The 24,815-nt window shown below is 46.7% G+C and overlaps 1 protein-coding gene across 1 annotated transcript in view; it reads right to left on the bottom strand.

Moving 5' to 3' along the window:
* PARP8 (poly(ADP-ribose) polymerase family member 8) overlaps positions 1-24,815 on the bottom strand; it is a 788,553-nt gene that overhangs the window by 38,890 nt on the left and 724,848 nt on the right. The window contains exon 25 of the mRNA XM_085631232.1: positions 16,874-16,958. Coding sequence (XP_085487358.1) covers positions 16,874-16,958 — 85 coding nt within the window. The remainder of the gene's footprint in view (positions 1-16,873; positions 16,959-24,815) is intronic.

Here is a 24,815-nt window from a genome sequence, read left to right as displayed (position 1 = left end):
AATCGTGACCATATATATGACTTATTATCCTCCACCAAACCAGACGCCCTGTTCCTAACGGAAACGTGGCTGCACACTGGCTCTGGCCCTGATGTAGCTAGTGCTCTACCACCGGGATATGTAATAGTCAGGCTCGATAGAAGCACGGGAAAAGGTGGCGGGATCGCGATTATTTTTAAAGATATTCACGCCTGCTCTTTGGATGCTGTCCCTTTTCCTAATTGCGAAGCTGCCCTGTTTAAATTAGCAGTTTCCCCCCAATTAACGCTGTCGGGCATCCTAATCTATCGTCCCCCCGATCAGTCTACACAGTGGCTTACCTCTTTTGCTGAGCTGGTGGCTCCTTTTGCCATGAAGGCAGCAAACTTTACCATCGTAGGAGACCTCAATCTCCACCTAGAAGACACACAGAACGCACCTAGCAAAATGTTTCTCTCTGATTGCGAGGCTATCAACCTTATACTTCGCAACAGCGGCCCCACCCATCAGGCAGGGCACTTACTTGATCCTGTCCTTTCAAACATTCTGTTCGACTGCTCTTCCCCAGCTCTTCCTTTAGACTGGTCCGATCATTTTGCTATACATTTCACTCTGCCCGTTGACACTAAAAGATGCACATCTCTTCCCGGCTTTAGGAACAACTACAGACCCTGGTCCAAGCTGAATATTTCAGCCTTCAATGCCTCTCTCATGGATTCCTGCCCGACATCAATCTTGGGTGCACCTCTCTGGCTCAGGAACTGTCTAAGTGGTTAACCTCCAATATTAACCTTCACTTACCGCTGCGCCCAAGTCCACAGACCCCTCATCATGCCCCTGCCCCATGGTTCACAGATGAATTGAAGGTCTCCAAATCTAAATGTAAACATTTAGAGAGATCCTGGAGGAAAACTTATGCCCTGAACGACAGACTGATTTACCGTTCAGCACTCAAGCTTTACCACCAAGCCTGTCGAAAGGCCAGAGCCCGGTTCGTCTCTGAGTCAATTGAAAAGGCCATCAACCGCCCTAAAGCTCTCTTTTCCATGGTAAAAAAGTTAGCCGGCTCTAAGACCGCTCCTATTCCACCTGCGTTAGGGGAAGCAGAATGCAATGAAATTGCCGACTTTTTTATATCGAAAGTGGAAACCATCTACACTGCTTTTTCTTGCACTTCCCATATACCCCCTCACAAACCCCTTCCTGACCTTCCTACCTCGGACTCAATAAGCTCGCAATCCCAAGCACTTCTAATTTCAGAATGGCCCCTGCTAAATCCCAACACGCTGTCTGCCTGCTTAATGAGGGTCAATTCAGGTTCTCCCCTTGACCCGATTCCTATGAACACTCTCCGTTTGCTTTCTCCCGATGCTCTCCTTATCATTCAGACACTTCTGAACTCCTCCCTGCGTGAATCTACTGTTCCAGAGGAATGGAAAAGGGCCCTCGTAGTGCCACTGTTAAAAAAACCTGGTGCAGACCCTAAGATACTGGCCAACTTTAGACCTATCTCTCTGCTGCCCTTATTTTCAAAAATCCTGGAAAGGCATGTCAACATTCACCTCAAATCTCACGTGGAGACCTCAGGCTTTCTTCATCCATCCCAATCGGGTTTCCGCTCCCATTTCTCCACCAAAACCACTCTTCTGGGGGTCACCGAGAACCTACGCTCCCGCCTTGACCATGGAGAGACCATGGCGCTTATTCTTCTAGATTTAAGCGCTGCATTCGATACGGTCTCACATTCCATCCTTCTGAATGCCCTAAGATCGGCGGGAGTGTTGGGCTCCGCTCGTGCCTGGTTGGCCTCCTTCTTAAATCAACGTACTTTCCAGGTGGTTTCCTCCGGCTCCTCCTCCTCCGTCCGTTCATCCGCGTATGGTGTCCCGCAGGGGTCCTCACTGAGCCCAACGCTCTTTAATATCTACGTAAGACCCCTAGCTACCATCGTGGAAGACGCTGGTCTTTCCCTCTACTCATACGCCGATGATACTCAGATCCTTTTCTCCCTCTCCTCGGCTGCTGAAAATTCTCCATCTGCTCTTAAATTAGGCCTCAGCCGAGTAGCAGAGTGGATGCAGGCTAACCTTCTGAAACTAAACGGAGATAAGACGGAGGTGCTCATTCTGGGCAAGCAAAAGCATCTCTGGAGTTCTGCTCATTGGCCATCAGAAATGGGCCCTCTACCCATCCCAGTCTCCCAGGTTCGTAATCTTGGTGTTATCCTGGATGACTCACTTTCCATGCGACATCAAGTGGTTAAAGTGGCAGCCACCTGTTTTTCCATCCTAGGGTGGCTTCGCAAAATCCTATGGATACTTCCACCCTCTACCAGACGCTCAGTGGTCCAGGCTTTAGTCACCTCTCGCCTGGACTACGGCAACGTGTTGTACCTGGGAGCCACCCTGGAGCTTCAGAGGAAACTTCAGCTTGTTCAGAACTCTGCTGCCCGTCTCCTCTATAAGGTCCTGTGGCGATCTTCCATCTCCCCTTTTCTGAAAGACCTCCATTGGCTCCGTGTTGACAGCCGCGTTAAATTCAAGGCCCTTTGCCTTTTGCACAAAATCAAACATGGCTCAGCTCCCGGCTACCTGAGGGCCCTGGTTCAACAATACTCCCCCTCCCGTTACCTCAGGTCATCCACTCAAGGCAACTTCCAGATCCCACGTTTTAAACTGACGAGAATGGGCGGACGCTCCTTCTCCGTTGTTGCGCCTAAGCTGTGGAATTCTCTTCCGACCATGCTTAAACATGAACCATCTTTGTTAAAATTCCGCAAAGACCTCAAAACCTGGCTCTTCTCCCATTAACAACTCTATGCGTAATCTCTATTCTATTGGTGCCGGGAGACCCCTTGTGGGTAGCTGCGCGCCTTATAAATCTAATTACAAATACAAATACAAATAAGCAAAGAATATTCCCGCCCATGCACTGGGACCTATAAAAAATTATATATGAAAACATATATATATATATATATATATATATATAATTTTTCCACACATCAATGCAGCCTCTTATAAGAAAAAAGGCTAATCAATGTACTGACAAAAAACTGCTTTTGCAACCATATAACATAAAACATAGACAACAGGAGAAAAAGTATCACATGAACTCTCTTTAATGAGTAGAATCAAAAAAAACTCCATCTGCAAAACAGCAGTTCCTGCTCCTTCAGTCATGACCCTGGAGTTTTCTGCTCTGACTAATTTGTACTTTTTAATTCAGACTTTTTGTCAACAATTTTCAATTTTATTAGTGATTTTTTATCTTTCACTTTTCTGACAGAAACTCAGTATTTTTCTGTGAGCTTTACATGAGCATTGGTTACATCACACAAGATCAAATTCATTTTGGTTGTAGACATGGGGAGATTAAGTGATTTGACCAGAATCACAGAATGTTGAGCTGAAGCAGAAACTCCAACCTGGTTACCCAGTTGCAAAGTCTGCAGCTCTGGAAGTAACACCACATCCTCTCCCCTAAGTGCAACATTTAATCAAGTGGTCAACTGGATAAAAAAAATAAAGATAAATAATTTAAAAGTGGTTTGTCGCTATTTGAAAACTCAGAAAATATGTCCTCATTTTAGTTTTTTAGAGCACTAACCATAATTTTGATGCAAATAAGACCCTCTCATATATGTAATTTCTAAAGGAAATGCTCTAGGTATTACAGTTTTGATTACATCAAGATGACATCAAGCGTTCCACACTTTTGTAATAAATATAGAATGTTAGCAATCTAGTTGTTCATTAGGATACTGTTGAGCGGCAGAGGCCAGGGGCACGGAAAATTGAAGGCAGGTAGGAGGGTGCAGAGGCAACAATTTGACCACACTGGGCAGGCAGGAAGGGCAGTGGCAGCACAACAGACTATGGAGGGCAGTGGAAAGGGGGGCAGGGGCAACAAACCAACAATACAGGACTGGCAAAAGAGGATGTGGCAATATAATAGACCATTGTGGACAGAAGGAAGAGGCAGTGGTCGTACAACCATACATGCCAACAGACCCGATTCAGCCAAGAAACGTCCAATGTTTTTAAGCTCAAATGGGCTTTATTTGATCTGTCTCCTGTCTACAATCTCCTCTTTTTCAATGTAACTCAAAGGGGAAAATCAATACCCAAGTTTTTTTTTCAAAATCTCCCTCTTACCAAGTTCAAAATGTTCGCAAGTATGGTACATTGGATTATGGAAGGTAGGAGGAATTGGGGTAGGGACATGGACTCGGATAACAGAGGACAGGAGGGACATGGAGAGGTGCACCAAACTGACCCTACAGGGCAGGCATCAGGGTTTGCAGCAGCACAATACACCACACAGGGCATGCGGGACGGGAGTGCAGCACAACAATCCATAGAAAGCAATAGGGAGGGGACAGGACCATGCACATGGACAACAGAGAACAGAGGGGAAAGAGGCAATGGTAGCTAGCTGACCATAATGGACAGACAAGAGAGAAACCTGCAGCATAACAGACCATAAAGGGCAGGAGGGATGGATCAGGGGCATTACAATGGACAGACAAGCCAGGAGGGAGGGAATAGGGGTCTGCACATGGAAACAGAGGGCTGGGGGTAAGGGGGCCGGGCAGGAGCAGCAAGATGACCATGGAGGTCAGCCAGGATGGGCACTAGAAACAAGACACACCATGGAGAGCAACAGTGAAACTATGATGGCATACACACAGACCATGGAGGGAAGGTGGGAGGGGGTCAGGGGCAGCTAGCTGACCACACAGGGAAGGTGGGAGTGGCCGTGGCAGCACAGAAGACCATGCATGGCAAACGGGAGGGTTAGTGGCAGCACAATGACTATGATGGGCAAGAAGGAGGGTGCAGGGGCATGTACAAAGGACCATGGAGGATAGAAGGGAGGGTCAGGACCTGGGCACAGACAAGAGAGTTCAGGGGAAGGGGCCTCACAACAGACCGCGCGGGGCAGGCAGGAGGAGCAGTTGCAGCACAACAGACCAGGGAGGGCAGAAGGGTGTGGCAGTAAAATGGACCATGGAGGACAAGAGGAAGGGGATAGGGGCATGGCATGTGGACAGGTAGGGTGGAGGTGGCAGGGACAGGTTACAGTCATCTGACAATGCTAGGCAGGTGGGAGGGGAGTGGCAGCTCAACAGAACACTCAGAGAAGAGAGGAGTGGCAGGTCCATGGAACATGGTGGGCAAAAAGGATGGAGCAGGGGCATGCACAAAGACAAATGAGGGCAGGGGGAAGGAGAATAGGGGCAGCAAACTAAGCACAGAGGCTAAGCAGGAGATCAATGATGGGGCATAGAATTGGGAAATGGAGGGCAGGAGGAGTGGACTGGTACATCATGCTAAATGGAGGGCAGTGGCAGCACATCAGACCATGCATGGCAAGAGGGAGGAGGCTAGTCCATGGATTCAGACAACAGAGGATAAGGAGGAGGTGGACGAGGCAGCAAGCTAACTGTTCAGAGAAGGTGGATATTAGGAACTTTATTGTTTTTAAAATGTGTGTCTGTGCGAACTACTTAAAATATGAACAAGTATGCAGCATAATCTCACTTTTATTCAGGAAGAACAGGACGTTTGTGACTGTGACTCCGGGCTCACTTGGCAGAAACACCCCCTGACCCTCCACCCCCATCGCAAAATGTAATGCCCGTGAAAAGGGTAGGTGAACGCAGTGTTATATAGAACATACTCCTGAGAGCACGATTGAAAATGAAAACTAGATATAGTGTATGGTATAAACTATGCACCAAAAAGTGAGATATAAGATGAACCGGGGCGTGAAATATAATATGCAATACATTGTGCGCAATGACCGATTCATTGGAGAGCGCAAGATAGCACAGGCACTAGCGCGTGCTATGCGATATGCGCCTTGGAGTGTAATATGCACAGGGCAGTGTTGTGTAACCTAACTAGTCTCTAAAGTTGTAATATAAAATATGTGCTGGGGAGTGTAACGTTGCATATGCACTGTGACAAAGATATGGATCCCAGATTGTAATATGTATGGCATAGCGCTGTGCGTTATAACATAGGCATCGAGGAAGGCACGTTAGATGGGACAATATAACCTGTGCGAAGGCTAGTGTGGCATGACATATTCACGGGGTGGTGTTACAGTGCACATGGGCTAGAGCGTGTCATAGCATACGCACTAGCTGCTGGAATACAACACAGAGGTGTGTGGCACTCGGCGGGCACTGGTGGGTGTAACACAGCATTTGGCTCAGCCGGAGCACGCTGTGACTCTCAAGTGAGGTTTGTCTCCTTTCCAGAGAGTAAAATAAAAACTATTACACATCCGGCGGTGGATGTGTGTTTTATTAACCATGAGGGGGGTTTCTTGCATAGTTTTGGTCGTATTTTTGTCGAATCCCCTTTGAATGGCTTGGTGTGTGTGTGTATTAAATGTGCCCGTCAATAGCTACCCATGTTTGTATAAATAAACGACAAGGGTGTCTACTTGGAGATAACCCACCGGCGGGGGCGTCGTGATTAGGCACGGTAGGGCATAAGACACGTCAGAGCTTCATTAGCGGTGTAAATAAATTCCACGTGGATTCATTGTATGCATAGTCGCCTTTTAATGAATATCACGCAAATCGTCATGGTGATAGGTACATACGGTTTGTCCAGCATGTCCTAGGTGTTTCTATAAATATATATTTTTTTAAAATAATAAAAAACAAAGGCCGGCCCCGGGGGATGGGGTCCCCAGGGCCATAAGTGGCCTGAGGAGGGGGGTAACGCAGCCCCCCTCCTAAAGAATTAAAAAAAAAAAGGCCATGCCTCGGGGGTTGGGGTCCCCGGGGCCGATTAAGGCCTTGGGAGGGGGGCCACGCGGCCCCCTTCCAAATATTTTTTTTTCAAAAATAAAAATTAGGGGGCAGGCCCTGGGGGATGGGGTCCCCAGGGCCAATAAATCAGAAAAAGAAGGGGGGCCACACAGCCCTCCTTCCTAAAAAAAATGAATAAATAAAAGACCGGCATCGCGCCGGAGGCCACGCACCCTCCTTGCAGCACTCTGCAAACGCGCCTCCTGGCCAGTTGTAAGTTGGGGAATTAATTCCCCTTCAATACTGAGGGTCCCTGAGGGCCAACTAGCCCAACAGGTATCTCCAGTATGCGCCAGGGAGCTGCGTTGCAGACAGGTGTTCTGAGGCCACGCCCCTTTTTACACCTCTCTGCAACGCAGTTCTGTGGCGCTTACTGGAGGTACCTAGTGGGCTAGTTTGCCCCTAGGGACCCTTAGGATTCAAGGGGACTTAATCTCTCAACTTAGAACGGCCACAGGGCGCGTTTACACCGTGGTGAAGGAAGGGGACGGGGCCTGAGGTGATGTGTGCAAACACGCCCTGTGGCGTGTTTTAAGTTGGAAAAATAATTCTCTTTCAATCCTGAGGGACCCTGGGGGCCAACTAGCCCACCAGATGCTTCTAGTAAGTGCCACTGCTCTGCGTTGCAGAGATGTGGTGCAGGCTGTGCCCCTTTTTACACCTCTCTGCAATGCCGTTTACTGGACATACCTAGTGGGCTATTTTGCCCCTAGGGACCCTCAGGATTCAAGGGGACTTAATCTCCCAACTTAAAATGGCCACAGGGCGTGTTTACACAGTGGGGAAGGGAGGGGACGGGGCCTGAGGTGATGTGTGCAAACATCCCTATGGTGCGTTTTAAGTTGGGGAAAAAATTCCCCTTCAATCTTGAGGGCCCCGGGTGGCTAACTAGCCCACCAGGTGCTTCCAGTAAGCGCCACTGCGCTGCGTTGCAGAGAGGTGGTCTAGGCCGTGCCCCTTTTTACATCTCTCTGCAACGTAGCTCTGTGGCGCTTACTGGAGGTACCTAGTGGTCTAGTTGGACTCTAGGGACCCTCAGGATTCAAGGGGTCTTAATCTCCCAACTTAAAACGGCCACAGGGTGTGTTTACACAGTGTGGAAGGGAGGGGAAGGGGCCTGAGGTGACGTGTGCAAACACGCCCTGTGGCGCGTTTTAAGAGGTAGTTTTAATCGCCCTGCCCTATTATATACTAGAGGCTTACAAAGGAGGTCATGCTAATCACAGGGGGACCCCAACGCATAGTGTTCCCTAGTGTATGTAGGTGTTTTCACTGTATTCGGAGTGTCTTTTAACATAGCACTGGCTCTAGGACTGGTTAGTCAGACTCAGTTACCACCAGTATCCGTCTGAAAAGTTGAGGGTACAGGATGATTTTGCAACAAGGCTTCTTTCTGCTCTTCGGTTTGTTCTTTCTGCACGCTATCCTTCTTACTGCATTTTTCTTCGTCTTTGAGAACTTCTGTTGCATCTTTCTGCATTTCTTTTTTTTCTTTCTGTGCGTTTTTCTTCTTTCTTCACATGTCCTATCTCTGTAGGCATAGTTAGAAATTAGCATTTAAAAAACCTTTGAAATTCACTGAAAAAAACATAGGTTTCAGGCACGTTATAGTTAGGAATTAGAATTTAAAAAACCTTAGAAATTCACTGAAAAACCCATACGTTTCAGGGGCGTTCTAGTTAGCTGGAATTTTCACTTGTCCAAAACCATTGAAATTTCCCCGTTATAGTTAGTTCAGCTAACTATAACTTGCGCGCCCGCAATGCACTGCTGATGACGTCACATATTACATCACTCATGACATGGTCAGTGACATCACTCATGACATCACTGATGACATCTCAAATGACATCACTGATGACATCATCCTTGTGATAGAGTGGCAGACCTCCTCTCACCCCAATATAACCTTTGATACACACATTCAAAAATAGAAACTAAAATGTTCAAACCAATGGATAAACCAATACCAGTTACAACAACCTATTCAGTAATTCTAAGATCCACAAACACATCCACTCATTCACCAACAGTCCTATACAGTCACTCATACATGTACTCACTCATCATATGTACTCATACACCTATACATCCTGTTACACAACGCCACTCATCCATAGAGTTACTCACACACATAGTCACTCATGTTAATAAAGAATCAAACATCCATTTACTTACATATAGTTATACACCCACCACCACACTTACTTCTACAGAAACGTAAACATACTTAGTCTTTTAAACAATCACTTATAGAAACACATACATAGTCATACAGGAACTCTTCTTATCTCTCACTCTCACAAGTCGGGCCCAGCTATCACCGACAAATTAGTCACGCAATACCACCCCAACAGAAACCTTAGATCTACGGAGGCCTTCCTGGCTGTGGTACCCAGAGTCAGGAGAGCTAGGTCCGGAGGCAGGATGTTCTCCTTAAACACCTCTAAGATGTGGAACTCACTCCCCCTACAGCTCCGGACTAATTCAAACCTACTCTCCTTCCGCAAACAATTGAAAACCTACCTGTTTGCGAGGTCCACCGAACCTTAAACCCATCCGTCATACTCAGTTCTGTCTTATGCTTCAGCGCTTGGACGCCCTTGGGCAGCAACCGCGCTATATAAATGACAATACAATACAATACAATACATATACTCACTTATATACACCAATAGTCACACATACTAGTTTAAAACATATGTAGTTACTCATAAAGACACTATTGAGACAGTCATTCACTCACTAACACACCCATGCACACACTCATCCACCCATACAGTCCTGCACACATGCTGTCTTCATCACATACAAACAGTGAGTCACTCATTCATGCACCTATGCACTACGTAATACCCCCCACCGAACCATACAGACACTCAGACACCCATACTGATACTCAAAAACCAACTATTAACCTATATAGACACTCATGTAACTACTCACCAACCCATGCAGCCACTTATACACAAAGTGAGAGACTGATACAGATATTTCATATTTAAACATTACTCACTATGCCATGTATTCACTAAGATAAACTTAATCAGTCACTTATACAATCAATTTTTCAAAAACAAATCATCTATTTCGACACTTATATACCCATTTATTCTTCCATCGACCTTGAGATATACATATATAAAACATATTTAATTTTCAGAAAAAAACACATTCACTGGATGATGTCATCAGTGATGCCATTTGAGATGTCATCAGTGATGTCACTGATCATGTCATGAGTGATGTAATATGTGACGTCATCAGCAGTGCATTTCAGGCGTGCGAGTTATAGTTAGCTGAACTAACTATAACAGGGGAATTTCAATGGATTTGTACAAGTGAAAGGTCCAGATAACTATAACGTTCCTGAAACCTATGGTTTTTTCATGGAATTTCTAAGGTTTTTTTAAATGCTAATTCCTAACTATAACGTGCCTGAAACCTATGTTTTTTTCAGTGAATATATATATATATATATATATATATATATATATTTTTTTTTTTTTTCAAAAAACAAACGTTATGGTAACGTTATATTCAGTTGAATGTGTCAGTGACAACATTAACGTTCTCAACGAAACAAAAAATACAGAGGATCACAAGTTATAGTAAGAAGAGCATGTATAACTTGCACCTCTGCCATGCACAACTTTTTACCTCATATATCACATCAGTTATTACATGTTCCATGACATCATTTATAACATCACTGATGACATCTCAAATGACAACATTGATGACATCATCTAAGCTTCTTTTGTACACATTACTCAGTAAATAGTATAGTATTAAAGACCTGAAAGTAAGTACAATATATCTCAGAATATTGTAAAGCATCATTAATGCCATCACAGATGCAACTCCTATAGGTGCAACAAGCATGTGTTATGTGCCACATTGACCCTACACAACACACTTCATGGGTAGGCTAGGTCACTTTAACAAACAACCACAGATATATGGGAAACCTCCATTGCACACACTGTTCAATATGAACAATGTGTTCAAGATACTCAATGTCTATTCCAAAATTAATGCCCTACTACGGACAGCTTTTATTTGTATCCAACCCCTCACTGTCACTGAACCTACTTTGAGAAATGAAGTTGAGATGGGTAGATAATTGGGTACAGTAAATAGTGTTTGCTCTATGGAGAGAGTTTACTATGTACAACACTGTTTGCAGACAGTGAATTCCCAACGGGAAATACACCACAGTGTTAAAATTACTGTATGCAACAACTGTCAAAAATTAGAATATTCTCTTAAAATAACTAAGGTCGGAAGGTACTCAAGATCATACTACCTGCAGCCTTCATTCTGTTGTGAAAACTTCACAGATAATACCCCTCTTCTGAAGGAAAAGACGCTCATGTACATAGGTTAGTACCTGGTGCACATAATATTCTATGCTGTCAAAGGTCTCAGACAGGGAGCATCTCCATTTTACATGTTCACGTTTAAAGTTGACATATTTCTTAAATGTTGACTCTTGCTAAACATTTGCATGCACACACATATAGGATAATAGTCTCTGAAATATATTTGCTTACATTTACACTTCTCCATAGGCATATTATGAGGGCCTTGAACATTCTGTATCAAGTTTAAGTTGTCTGCGCAAAATGTTGATATTTGTGCTTGTCCACTCTGCGACTGGCCTGCAAGGGTAGAATCAATAATGATGGCCTGACTAGAGCACCGTTATGGCAACATGGGCGAAGTTTATTATATAAACACCACCAATCCTTTGATTAGAGAGAGGATCATTTTACTGTCGCTGTCAAGGTCGTCCCATGCCAGAATTTCAGCCCAGCTGAATCCTGTTTACCATCCTGAGAAGGAAGATGGTCTGCTCCACCCAGATTAAACATACCCACATGTAACTGGGGAGTCAGATCATCCTAGGGTGTTCTGGCAGATTCTCACCCCCTAGACCCACTAGGTTAGGGAGCATTAGGTAGGAATATAGATATGATTTTATATGTATGTTTATAATCAATGTAACACCACCATGTTTGAATTATTAATCATCTTTAGCATTCAAGTAATGCTGATTACACTGTTCTGTTTCCTTCTATTAATCATTGCAGTGCACATATTTAACACAAGAATCATATTGCATCAATAAATAATTGAAATGCCAATTTGAGTATTTCTTGTGTCTTCCTTCTCGCAAGCATGAGTTACTAAAGGTTTAATTGTCATGCTGAGACAATTCTGTTTAATAATGTTATGCTGCTTACAATACTTAGTATCTACTATGTAGAATCTTTGCACTGTTGGAAACATTTTCTGCAGAACCAAAAACTTATTTGGAACATACTGAGCACAAGTCATCAACTGTCATCTGCACAAGTTACTGTTCAATACAATGATTTATAAAGTGTACAATACCTCTACACACCGATGATGCATTATAAACATATGCATTTTGTAAACACTTACACCAATTAGCTGGACACCGGCTGTACAAAATTAGGTACAAAAGTAATATGGTAGTTACCCATTGCGATGTAAATTATAAAACAAACTAACACACTCATTGGATGATATCATCAGTGATGTCATCAATGATGTCACAGGCATTGTCAGGAGTGATGTAATAAGTGAGGTCATAAACAGTGCATGGCAGGGGCACAAGCTATAGTTAACTCTGCTAAATATAACTGGTGAATTTCTATATTTTGTTTTGGTCAAAACGTTAACATTGTCACTGACATATTCACCTGAATAGAGTGTTACCATAACCTTTGTTTTGGTCAGTGAATTTCTACTTAAAAAAAATAATGAAAGCAGATCTTTTATTATACCTAACTATAACGTTACTTTAACCGTTGTATTTTTCTGTGAATTTTGTTTTTTTGTTAACTTAAAGTAATATTTATTCACCATACATAAAGCCAGCCCCTAGGATTGCATGGCTGAAATCTGTGTGCTGTTGGGGAGTTGTCCGCAGGGCCTGGCAAACCTAGAAACAGTCAATCCCCCCATAAGGCAGCAATCCCCCCTCCCCCTGAAGACAATCGTCCCATACTGTGCACAACCTTTCATCGTGCACAGCGAGGAGTTTGCCACAGGACCTGGCTGCATCAAACGCCTCACAGGCAGCCACCCAGTGGCAGCTAACCCCACGCTGAGAATGGCCTTTGGTCATGCGTGGCGTTAGTCTCAGGGCCTGGCTTGCAGCCACGCCCTACTTCCAACTATCCTCAGGCGGCCCACTCCCACTGCGCACAGTCAGTGCACAGCATGATGTTGATCAGAGGCCTTGGACTGCCACCAGGCCCTATGGCAAAACCTGCCAACTCCACACCGTGCCCAGCCTTTGGAGGGCGCATCGTAGGTTTGACCTTCAAGCCCCATTGACTACAACCTCTGGAGGATGGAGCTAAAACATATATATTGAGGGAAGGGGGGCGTGCACCCCATCCCAACTTTTAATTGGCCAGAGGCCCTAACCCTCAAGCCTATTCCAAAAAAAAGGGTAGGGGGGGCCATGCAAAACTCCTTCTCAAATCTTCTTTTGCCACATCCCACGGGTAAAAATATAAGTGGGGGTGTGCATTCCTCCTCTCAGAGCCTTATTAGCCCCGGGGACCCTTTCCCAGGGGGAACAAAAAATACAAATGGGGAGACAGGATGTGTGCCCCCCCCTTACCGAGCCTTCATATACCCCAGAGACCCCATCCCCTGGGGTTGTTTTTAGTTTAAAAGGGGAGGGGACTGCACAGCCGCCCTCCCTGAGCCTAATCAGGCGATCTCCCTACACAAGCATTTTTGGGCCCCAGGGAATCCATTCCCCAGTGCCGAATAATTATTAAAGGGAGGAGGGCATTCTGCCCCATCCCTGAGCCTAATTAGGCCCTGCGGACCCCACTCTCCAGGGCTATACACATTTTTAAAAGGGGATGGGGCCCCAAGGACCTCATTCACTGGGGCCTGCCTTCTTTAAAAGGGAAGGGGAGCTGCAGAGATCCCCTCCCAACCCTATTGTGGCCCTGGGGACCACATTCCTGGGGTTTCAAAATAAATCGGTGGAGGTCCCGGTGCCTACCAGGGGCACCCACCAAACACCAGTGTTAGGGACCACCAAGGAGGGGCAGAGGCACAGTGGGCTCAGCAACCTCACCGCATGGTGCAGGAGTCGGAATAGCTTCCACCTGGAGGGAGCAGCTATTTATGCACTGTCTCCAGGAAGGAGCAATATTTTCTTCTGTTTCCCTCTAAGCATCAGTGAGGGCAGAGGAACAGAACACAAGTCTGCTTCCAGCCAGCAGGAATATTTTTAAAGCTGTTGCCAGCTGGGAGCAGACTTAGGGGCTGATTACAATGGCATTAGGAAAGGCTCCGGATGGGATTCGGTATTGCAGAATCCGATTCGGAACCCGTGCTTCCTACCGAAACATACAGATTTCCCAATGATCGATTACGATGCTCGGAAACAGTTCGAGCAGACCGAATCGGTTCCAAAAGCCATCCGGACAGCCCGAGTCTTTCTGAGACAATTTGTACAGCTCTATGGACACGGTTTCCGGACGAGCGATTACGATGACGATTCGGACAACTGTTACTATTCGTTTTGCCCGAGACGAGACGGCTGCCAAAATCTGTCTTTGGGGGACCGTTACAGGCCCCCATTCATACTGAGACTTACTAATGTAGTCCATGGGGGTACAAATGGGCTACCTCTTCCCAACCATGAACAATGTGGCAGGCACCATGGGGTACCCGCCACAGAGTGCAAGGTTTTTCCCAACCACCCCTTTTTTCAATGGGAGCCTGTGTTCTCCTTCGGAACACAGGCGCCCATTAAAGTCAATGCGAATCCGACCGAACGATGTTGGGAAGCATCATAATCAGTCGTCCGGACTCACAGGACTCGATTTGTTTGGAAACTATTCCGGAACCAATTCATTCAGGACAGTTTCCTAACCACATCGTAATCGGGCCCTTAGTATTTATTCCTGCTTGGCGGGAGATTCGAAAATGCTCCCACCAGATGGTACCAAACACACTTCCCTGCCTGCTGTAGTGCGGGCAGGGAAAATAGTGTGTCACAGGGGGAGGGGTGGGCTTCCTGGGACACATCAAGTGAGCCATCCCTGGAGGATGGAGTACCCGGGACAATTAAAGGCTCAGGGAGGGGAGCCATGTGACCCCCCTCCCCATAGCAAATAAAATTGTAGAATTGGGCCTCGGTGAATGGGGTCCTTTGAGCCAAAAACGGCTCAAGGAGGGGGGTTGCCTGCCCCTCCCCTTAAATATACCCAGCCCCGTGGAATGGGGTCCCCTACTTATGCTCCCCTCCATATATATATATATATATATATATATATATATATATATATATATATATATATATATATATATATATATATATAACAAACACGCCTGCCATTTTTTTTTGCCATGATCCCGGTGGGCTCTTGCCGGATTGTGGCAACATTTGGTGATTTGTTTTACCCAAGGGAGGCTCTGGGACCCTTCCTAGGGCTAGGGGGGACAGGGTATCCCTACTCAGCCCCCTTGTATCATTTTTTTTCTTTAAACTTCAGGACATGGGACTTAGTCACCGAGTTCTATAATGACTACCAACAACATTTTTTTCGTGTTGCTGGCATGCTGCTTGGAGCCAATGAGAGCGTTCGCTATGAAGGGCATGCACTGCATCTGGGTCCCACTGTGCACAGCTAAAGACTGTGCAAATTCAGCTCTGCTCTGGTGGTAGGTGCAATAGAAAAATGGTATAGGAGAAAAACATTACTAAAATTAAACATTATTGTTAGCTACGCTAATATAAAATCCAAAATAGCACTGTTAAGTAACTCAGACGTGACATAGCAAGCAATGTCATCACTGACGTCATTGAAGGGCCACACATCTATACTTCACAACTGTTTGGAGCCAGTGAAAAAACAAATAGACTTTCTTACGCATGCAATGTTAGCGAGTATATCTCCTCTTTGAATGTGCTGTCTTACAATTGCAATTCTGCTTTACTTGTGACCTCAACAGCAGAAGCCTTCCTTTTCTACAGAATATCTGTGACAGCATCTAGCGTCTGACAGTGGAAGCGGATCCTTACATCTGCATTTAATGTCTGTAAGGACATGTATTATTTGTGAGTGAGTATTTTGATTAAACTGACCCAGCCGCACTTCTTTATGAGGATTTCAAGTTGCTTATAATGGACTGCAAACAAAAACTTTTAAAGAAATTCGATTAGTTGTGAGAGAAACTTTGGCCTTTTAGCTACATTAAGCTACTGAGGACAAATGCTGGCTACCAATTGCATAACCTTTAACTTCAAACTAAATATTATGGGAGCATCCATATACTGACTGTGCGAAAACATTCTTTATTATATCTAATCGATATGAGGGTTTTAGTTATTTGTCACTAGCTGTACATGACTACATAAACTCTCTATGGGCATGTGCTGGGTAGCAGTAGCATTTAATCATTTCAGTACTTTGTGATTCCTGGGTGGATAACTATTTGCTTTTACTGTAATACAAACCTTTTTTTTGACTGGACTATTTGTTAGGACATCAGAATAGCTGCATACTTTTACCTTAATGTATTGTAATATGCGACAGCACACCTGTAGTATTATTGATGATGTTATTAGCAAAGTCAGCAGTGATGTCATCAGAAGTACATTGGTGGTGTCATTGCTAACGAGAATGTCAGTGACGTTTAAGTTTTAGTTAATTACCTTACCATCACTTGAACAGTTTTTTTCCACAGACGTGTGAAGGTTATTTGATTACATGAAAAACTGCTAGAATCAAAATGCTCATAAACAATAGTTTTTTCAATGACTGCTGTATATAGAAAATGGAATCATTCACACATGCTTTGTGATAATTTGAACTTTACCATTGTGAGCTCTGACAGGAGAATCAAGTATGTGCCTGTATCATCAGCACAGAAGTCAAATTGTGGATGAGAGTGTGGATATCTGTATAATGTGCTAAACAAATGATAGATTTGAAGTAAATGAGAACCAATGCATTTCAAAGAAAGGATATCAAGGTTTGAACCAGCACTCACACAAAGAAGAATCTTGTACAGACATGATCAGTGTTAGGAACCACCCAAATGTCTCCATGTTTGTGCAGATCAGGTGAGGTTATAACTGCATAGAAAGAAGACAATATATTTATTTTTAATAAATCATCATTACATCATAACTCTTTCTCAAAAAGCATGGCAATTTTTATCTAAGAAATTCTGATCACATTACAAATAAACAATGAATGTGAGCCAAGAAAAAGCAAATGTAATGGAAAAAAAACATTATATCAAATATACATTTTGCTAAGAGAAAACATTTAACCACAGAACAGACATGGGAAAATTATGGTATGAAGAAAAAAGCTGGTGACTTTTTGAGTGAGTATTGCAGTTGATTTTAATTCAAGAAACATAGCTACGTAGAAGGATGTGCTAAATGTGGTAATGGGTATTATGCACAGATAGATTGTATCTGCAAAATGAAAGAGAATGTGACTGTAGACAGGTAGGAAAATTCAAAATACACCTATTAAATTACTAATGCCAGTCATAATTGCCCAGAGATATTAAATATTTGGGTTACAGATCCCTTGTAATCTATTACCATGTTATAATATATATGTTAGATAATATTTGACTGCCTGTCATGAGGACGCAACTCTAAAAGGAAAGGTCTGGACTTTCCTTATAGAAATCATTGATTTCACATGTGAGAGGCTAATGGTTTCAACTGAACTATGTTACAAGGCCCAGGAAAGCCCTTATGTAGTAATTGAACATGCAAAATAGGAAATGTGCTATTTGTGTGACAGAGTCAGATGGTAGGCCTATATATTTTACATAAATCATAGAGGTTGTTTGCCACCCGCCCATGTAACACTTTTAATTTCAATGTTTATTTTTTTAACAGGTTTTGACAAGAGAAGTCATCTTTCCTTTTAGGTTGCAATTTTGTTTAGTAACATTTCATATACTGTAAATCCTAATATTAGTATCTGGGAGTCTATGGTTTGATTTAGTTGTTTGTGATGTGTATGGAAGTGTAGGTAGGTTTAGAAACTGAAATGTTTGTGTCACTTGACGGACTCTACTTGGGGCAACCCATCTTGCCGACAAAGCAAGGTTAAAGGTTAAGCTTCAGTGTATCGGTTCTGGGCATATGTAGGTAAAGGCTCATTCCTCTATCTCCATTTTCAGTCTTATTTTCCAGGTTGCCACAATACATTTTAGATAAGAGAATCCACTAGCCACCAATACAGGATATTGTGCATTGTCTTTCACTCTACTCATGCTACACCACTCTAATTAATTTCCTCACCAGGCCTCTCTTCCTTAGCCAATGCTGTGGCAGAGAGTCTACCTATATGAGTGCAGGGGGAACCCTTCTACTTTTGAATACTGGTGTTGGTAGGACCAACTTGGTTGTGCAATGCCAGCAGGGGCAGGTAAGCTTAAATGTATACTGGTTGTGGGTGGAAGGAGGTCTCCTAATATGTCCTTGTTGGCGGGATATACTTATTTGTTAACGGTGCAGAAGAATACCCTCTGTCCATTTGTTTTGGAATGGGGCTATGACTCTATGGGGCACATTCTCAAGGATCTATCGCCGAGTTAACGGCACTTTATCGCAGCCAAAGTTGCGATAAATTTATCGCCCCATTCACAAGCTGGTGTTAACAGCCCACAACACCAGTTTGCCCGTGGTAGCAGCCACAAAAAACATCGCCATAGAAGACTCCCGCAACTATCACTAATGAGATGCAGAGTAGGCATTCCCGTGCCAAAAGCGGCGACAACACCACTCCACAACATTCACAACAACCAACTAGAAATGTGATAAGAACACAAAACAGGCGATAAGGCGTGTTAGCAGCAGGAAAATAACACCTGCTTTGACCTGGTGCAAAGTCGGACCATAGCCTGCACCACAAAAGGGAGCACAGCTCACAGCCACATCGGAAGAGTAACAGATGCCATGGAGCCACTGGTCATACGGCCCGGACACCCAAGAGGGCCACAACACCCACTGCCACCACCCCAGGACCCCAACCCCCACCCAGAACAACCCCCCTCCAGACAACCAGAGGCAGCCCAGACAAAGACAGTCGACCCCCAGGAAACGCACCAGCCACACAGACCCAACACCTGACAATGTCATTGCCCACTACAAGCTCAAAAGGACAACTATCGTACGCATCCTGACCAACAACGCACAACAGGCCGACAGCACTAGCACAGCGGACAACCAACATCCCACCCCACACAAAGCTGCTGGCTGTGCTGCACCTGTTGGCCCCTGGAACCCCCAACCAACAACCGCCAGAGTCGGAGGAGTCACACAGCCAGCCACATCCAAGTCCCTCACACCTGTCCTGGACATCACCATCAGCCTGGTACCCCAGTCCCTATATGCCCAACACAATGCGCAGGATCTGCTGGACACCAAGCAAGGACCATACGCCATAGCTGGATGCACGCAGGTGTTGGGGGCAATCCACAGCACACGTCATACCTGTGCCCCCTGCCGACACAGCACACAATCACCACAACAGAAAGCACACGTCTCATATCAATGTGCAGGCAACAACCGAACACCGTGGAACCTCCACCAATGTCCCCTCCAAATACCCAGCCAGTGTGCATGATTCCTCCATCCTCCAACAGTCAAACAGCAACCAGCGTTCCCAGGATGGCACCAAGGGAAATGCACAGCCCCTTGGCAAGTTCCAAATGAACACCCCACTCAACTCAACTCCACAACCATGCAACTCACAACTCTGGCAATGCACACATCACAAAATCAAAACCAACATGCAAAACAACATGCCCACCCACCAGACACGACAGAACAACTCACAATGGTAACCTGGGCAAGCTGTGAACATGAGCCATCAACGGCATGGCACCTCAGCCACACACTAGCCGAATGTGGGGAGAGGTGGCAACCAGGCATGTGTGAAGGAGGCAGGAGAACCATGATTGGGAAAGCACACAATGCCAAGAGTGGCAGAGATGTGCTGGACAGACCGCAGTATGCAGAACACACCCATATCCATTGCAACATACACCTCTGGTGTAGACCGTGGACGCAACCATGTCACCCCGGCCAGTGGGGGAGTTCGCGGAAATGTTGCCTGTTATGTCCCCCCGTATGCGTGAGCGGAGTGGGATGGCCCGGCGTACGCCAGGCCAGCGTAGGGGTGTGAATAAAAAGCACGAAGCCCTGGGCATGCTCCTCTTCCGGAAAGCCCAACGTCTCTGCCAGGGTAGCGCCTATCACCACGCCAAGAAGCAGACGCCGTCCTCGTGATCCTGATCGCCTGCAGTACCCTGGCCCGCTGGACCCCAAACCCATCAGGCCCTCCCCTGCGCAGCCAGGCCACACTGATCACCTGCCGACACCGGCATATGTCAAGGAGGCCCCACCACGTGCCAGTGCAAGCTCCAAGCACCAGTTCCGTGACCTCTGCAGCCTCCGCAGACCATCTCTGGCCCCCGATGCTGGCTCACATTACTCCTTCCTCATTCACAAACTACACCGGGGTCCTCTTCGACCCAGTAGGTCCCATATGTGAAACTGTGTCCTGAGTCCTGAATGGCAGTGACCCCAAAGCCGGGGCAGCGGCCACAGCACCAGACCCCCCCCCTCGGTCAGTGAGGCATAGTTCCATATGGGCATCTTGCAACACGTGGTGCCACTAACCCTGTTCAACGCCAGCCGGCAACACGTGGATGAGGGACCAGGACTACCCTGCGGACCATTAGGTCCCACATACAGCACCTAGTTGCGAATCACGAATGGCAGAGTCCACACCAGTGGTCGCACGGAGAGGAGTAAGAGGAAGATGCGGCTTTGTCCGGACGAAAGCCGGGTCCCAGTCACGGAGGTGACCGAACACTATCAACAATTGACCTGGTGCCATCAACCCTGTTCATCGCAAGTCCGCGTCCCGTGGTCCCACTGAACCTGAACTACGCAGGCCGGTGGGGCCATCCAACCTATGCCGGTGACACTCGGTGAATGGCCCGTGCTGACCGCTGCCTCAGGCCTACACTGCGGTCCAGTAGATCACACATGTGGAACTGTGTCTTGGGTAAGATGTGGAGGAATTCACACCATTGGACATGCCTCATCGCAGGAGGTATCGCCTAACAGCACTGGTGCCATTAATTCTGTGCGCAATGAGTCATGGGCACCATCTGGTTGGACCTTGGTGGCGTCAGAGCCCATGGCCTGGTGGTTTTCTGCATCTTCTTCTGGCTGGACCGGACTTGGTGTCCGACATGTGTCTGTTCCATTCATCTCCACCATAGTGACTGTATCAGCGTGGGCCTGCCCTCTGCATCCTGCCCTGGGGGTACACCTTCCACTGCCCATCGAGACACTCCGTGACAAGGCCCCTTGTCATCTTGTGAACCTGCTCTGCACCCGTGACCCTGCACCAGTGCACAGCAGGTCAGCGGCCCGTGGCGGCAGGCCCATGCAGGACTCTGTGCATCCGGGGCTACTAAATCTGTGCAGCAGAAATCATGGGGCCTTTATGGTTGAATGGTTGTGTCCTTTACGATGTACACTGTTGTTGATTTCTGACTGCACCAGGATGTGCACACACCCCACACACATCCAACACAGGTGTCACTCGGTAAGTGTGCCTGATTATAAATGTGGCCGTGCGCATGTGCCCGTAGCCATTCACACCATCTGAGCAAGTGTTTCCGTGTGTTCATTGTGTCAGCATGATGAGCACGGGCCCCGCAACATCACAGTGTGCTGTTTTCTGCGGATGTTGCCATGTCACCTCAGCGTTGGCAGTGACCCTGGACATGTAGCCCTGCACCTACCCTTCTGCATTCACAGGCTGCGTGTGCTGGTTCGGCAGGGGCGGCAGGGCGTGGTCCGGGCCTGGCCCGGTGCAGGAAGTGAGGTAAGTGTGTCTCTGTTTCGGGGTGTTGTCGCCACCAGGGCCACAGTACACAATGTTGCAATGTGGCATGTACCAGGAGGGCGGGCCCGCATGTACAGGGACTAGTAGGAGCGCAAGAACACTCAGGGTCTTGGCATATGCATGCCAGGTGTTATGTGTATCAGTCTTGCGGATGCATGAGTCTGTTGCCTGGCCTCATTCGCAGCGTGATCCCAGCCAGCCATGGGCTGAACACCTGTGTCCGCCCTGTCCGGACCATTGGCCTACACCCAAGTGGGCGCACACCTTCGAAGGCCAACGTCGGGGTGTTGTTGGCATGGCTCTGGACATGCATTAGAATGGTGTCCCGTAGGAGTGCACATGATGCAACCGTGCAGCGCACACAAGTGTGGGTGCCCGTGGCAGGGAGGACCAGCTGTGTGGCAAAGTGACACACAGTGAGTCCGCTCAGTTGCATAGTGCTGGGCATATCATCCATGATTCCCAGGGTGGCAGACGTCCCACCACACTCACGACTGGCCTCTGTACGTCTCCTGTATGCATGCAGCTGGTGAAGTTACTGTAGGGATGAAAGGTCCTTTGTCTGTACTATCAGGCAGTAGCACATCTGCAGCTCCGAGAATGAACTTGCATGTGCCCAGCACTCCCTGACAGATACGATAGCATTTGCTTGCGACTCTCACACTACGCACTGCCTGATGTGAGACCAACGTGTACACATCCCACACACAGTATTCCTTCATTGTAGTTGGCGTGCGTGAAATGGTCCTCACACATACTCCCACCCCACCCAAGGCCTGCACCTGTTGCACACAGACACTGCTCATTGCACCGAGCTGTGCCATTTCATCCACAGGACTGTCTCAGGGCAAGCCAGTACCGCTTCATGCAGAGCCACTGATGCAATGGCAGACCATCCGGGACACATGCTCGACTCCAGTAACGTGGAGCTGTACCGTGCAAGTCTGCTGCATGTACTGGGGGCACTGCCTTTGGCAGTGCTGCAGATCAGTTACCAGCTGAGCTTCCACCTTGCGCACGTCGCCTGCGTGCATCCTGTGTTGCATTGTCGCTCGTGCATATTCGAGTGGTCCATGGATGTCTGCCTCTCCAACGTAACGGTAGCTGACCTGGATTATGTGTGTGTGCGCCCCCTGTTGGCCCACGGCCAGGAGTGTCACCAGGATGACCGCTTATGGCATGCATGGATGTTTGGCATGCAGGCTGGAAATTGGACCTGGGAGATTGCACGAGTCGTTGTGTGCAGTGAGCACTTGAGCCACTACCTGATTGGGCTTTGGTGCACATTGGGTCCAGTGGTTGGAGTCAGCACATCTGTCCGGGTCAGCTGATGGATTGGGTCGACGACATGTCAGATGTGGTGGACGACGATCGCTCATTGGAGATGTTGGCCTACGCAGCCACACTCGCATTCATGGACGATTGACAAGGTACCGGCAGCCACAACTGGATGTGAGCCATTGCACGTGTCCAGACACATGGTTGCATGTTGTGGATATGGTCACATGTCCCACGACGAAAGTGGACATGGCTGCATTGGCCAGGATTCATGTTCCAGGCACGGACAACCAACGCGGGTTGGCACTGACTTGTGTTGGTGAGGGACTCCCCCGAGGTGGACATGGGTGTTTTCCTACGTTCCTCATTCAGACATGCTGCTGCATATCGTGGCACTTCTCTTGGCCGTACTGACTCGCAATTGTTGATAAAGTTTCCACACTTTCACTTGTCTCCAACTGTGTAGTGTCTTGATTTGTATGCCAATGTGTGTGTCACGGACTCTCTGGATCCCTGCTATGCGTGCCTTGCTACCCCATCAGAACTGTGTGTTTGTACTTGTGCATTATCATGTCCCGGTTTCGTGCTTTACCAGATGCGTATGGCCGTTTACCGGCCACAGGCGGGTGCACTTGTGTCCTGTGTTTGGTTGTGCACAAGTTGGTGTTTGTACCACATTGTGTTCAATGTTGGGGTGTTCTGCTTCCTATGTGTGTGTGCTGCATTGTGTGTGAGATGTTCCTTCGCTGTGCTTAGTTGTGCATGTGTGCCATTGTGCCCATCTCCCACATCCCCTGCTGGTTCCTCTCCCTGTTGCTGTTGTGTCTGTTGTTTGGTGCAGTTTCTGGTCCCCGAGTCCTGCCACCATCTCCAGACTGATGTGGTGGACACCATTTCCTCCATGTCATCCAGCTCCTGGTGTGGCGCTGGACTCCCACCTCCGGTGTGCATTGCTGCCTTCTTGTTGTTGGCGTGTTTCTGCTTGTTTGTGCCTTTCGCATCATTCCTGGAGTTCTGGTTTTCTGCCATTGTCCTCCTCCGCTCTCAGGCTGCACTCATCTCTTCCAAGATGGCCTGCCATGTACAATGTTTTGTGGCCAATCGGTTTGGTGGGGTTGTCTGCTGACTCGGGTTGTCTCCATTGTGGTTGGCTGTTGTTTTCTGTTTGGTCTGTCTTACTTTTTCAGGCTTTTGTTGTGCTTATTTCCGCCTGCCGTGTGTTTCGCAGTCCTGGCGGTGCTTATCCCTGCTTTCCTCATCGCGAATGGGCTCATCGCACGTTTTCTGGTGTTGTAGTTTGTGTTTTTATCTCCGTCGGGGTGGTTGTATCGTGGACATTGGCCGCGTTTTTGGCGGACTATCGCATGCTACCACCGTTTTGTGAATTCCACGTTAACACTGGGTTATTTTTCCCCGATGGGCAGCGATTGTTAAAGTTGCGTTAGCATTTTTTGGTGATGTTTAGCACACGTTCTTGTGAATATACCCCTATTAGTGTGTTTGTAAAAGTAGAATGTGACGAGAGAGGAGATTCTAACTGTTGGTGCAGACAAGGAGTTTTGGCCCACAAATACTGTTCAGGTAAAGAGCTCTGTCTAAGAGTGTCTGCCCTCTCTTTCAGCCTCTAAGCCTAAATTTGTGACTGCACTTGAGTAAAATATAAATAAAAAAAGACATGGAATGTATCTTAATGAAGGTATTTAAACGGCAGCATCTACAGTCAAGTTGTGTCCACTTTAAGAAACAATTGGCCA

This window comes from Triturus cristatus, chromosome 2_1 (assembly GCF_964204655.1).
Source record: "Triturus cristatus chromosome 2_1, aTriCri1.1, whole genome shotgun sequence".
Lineage (NCBI taxonomy): Eukaryota > Metazoa > Chordata > Amphibia > Caudata > Salamandridae > Triturus > Triturus cristatus.
Note: the sequence above shows the minus strand (reverse complement) of the source record. Positions and strands in the feature narration are given on the sequence as shown.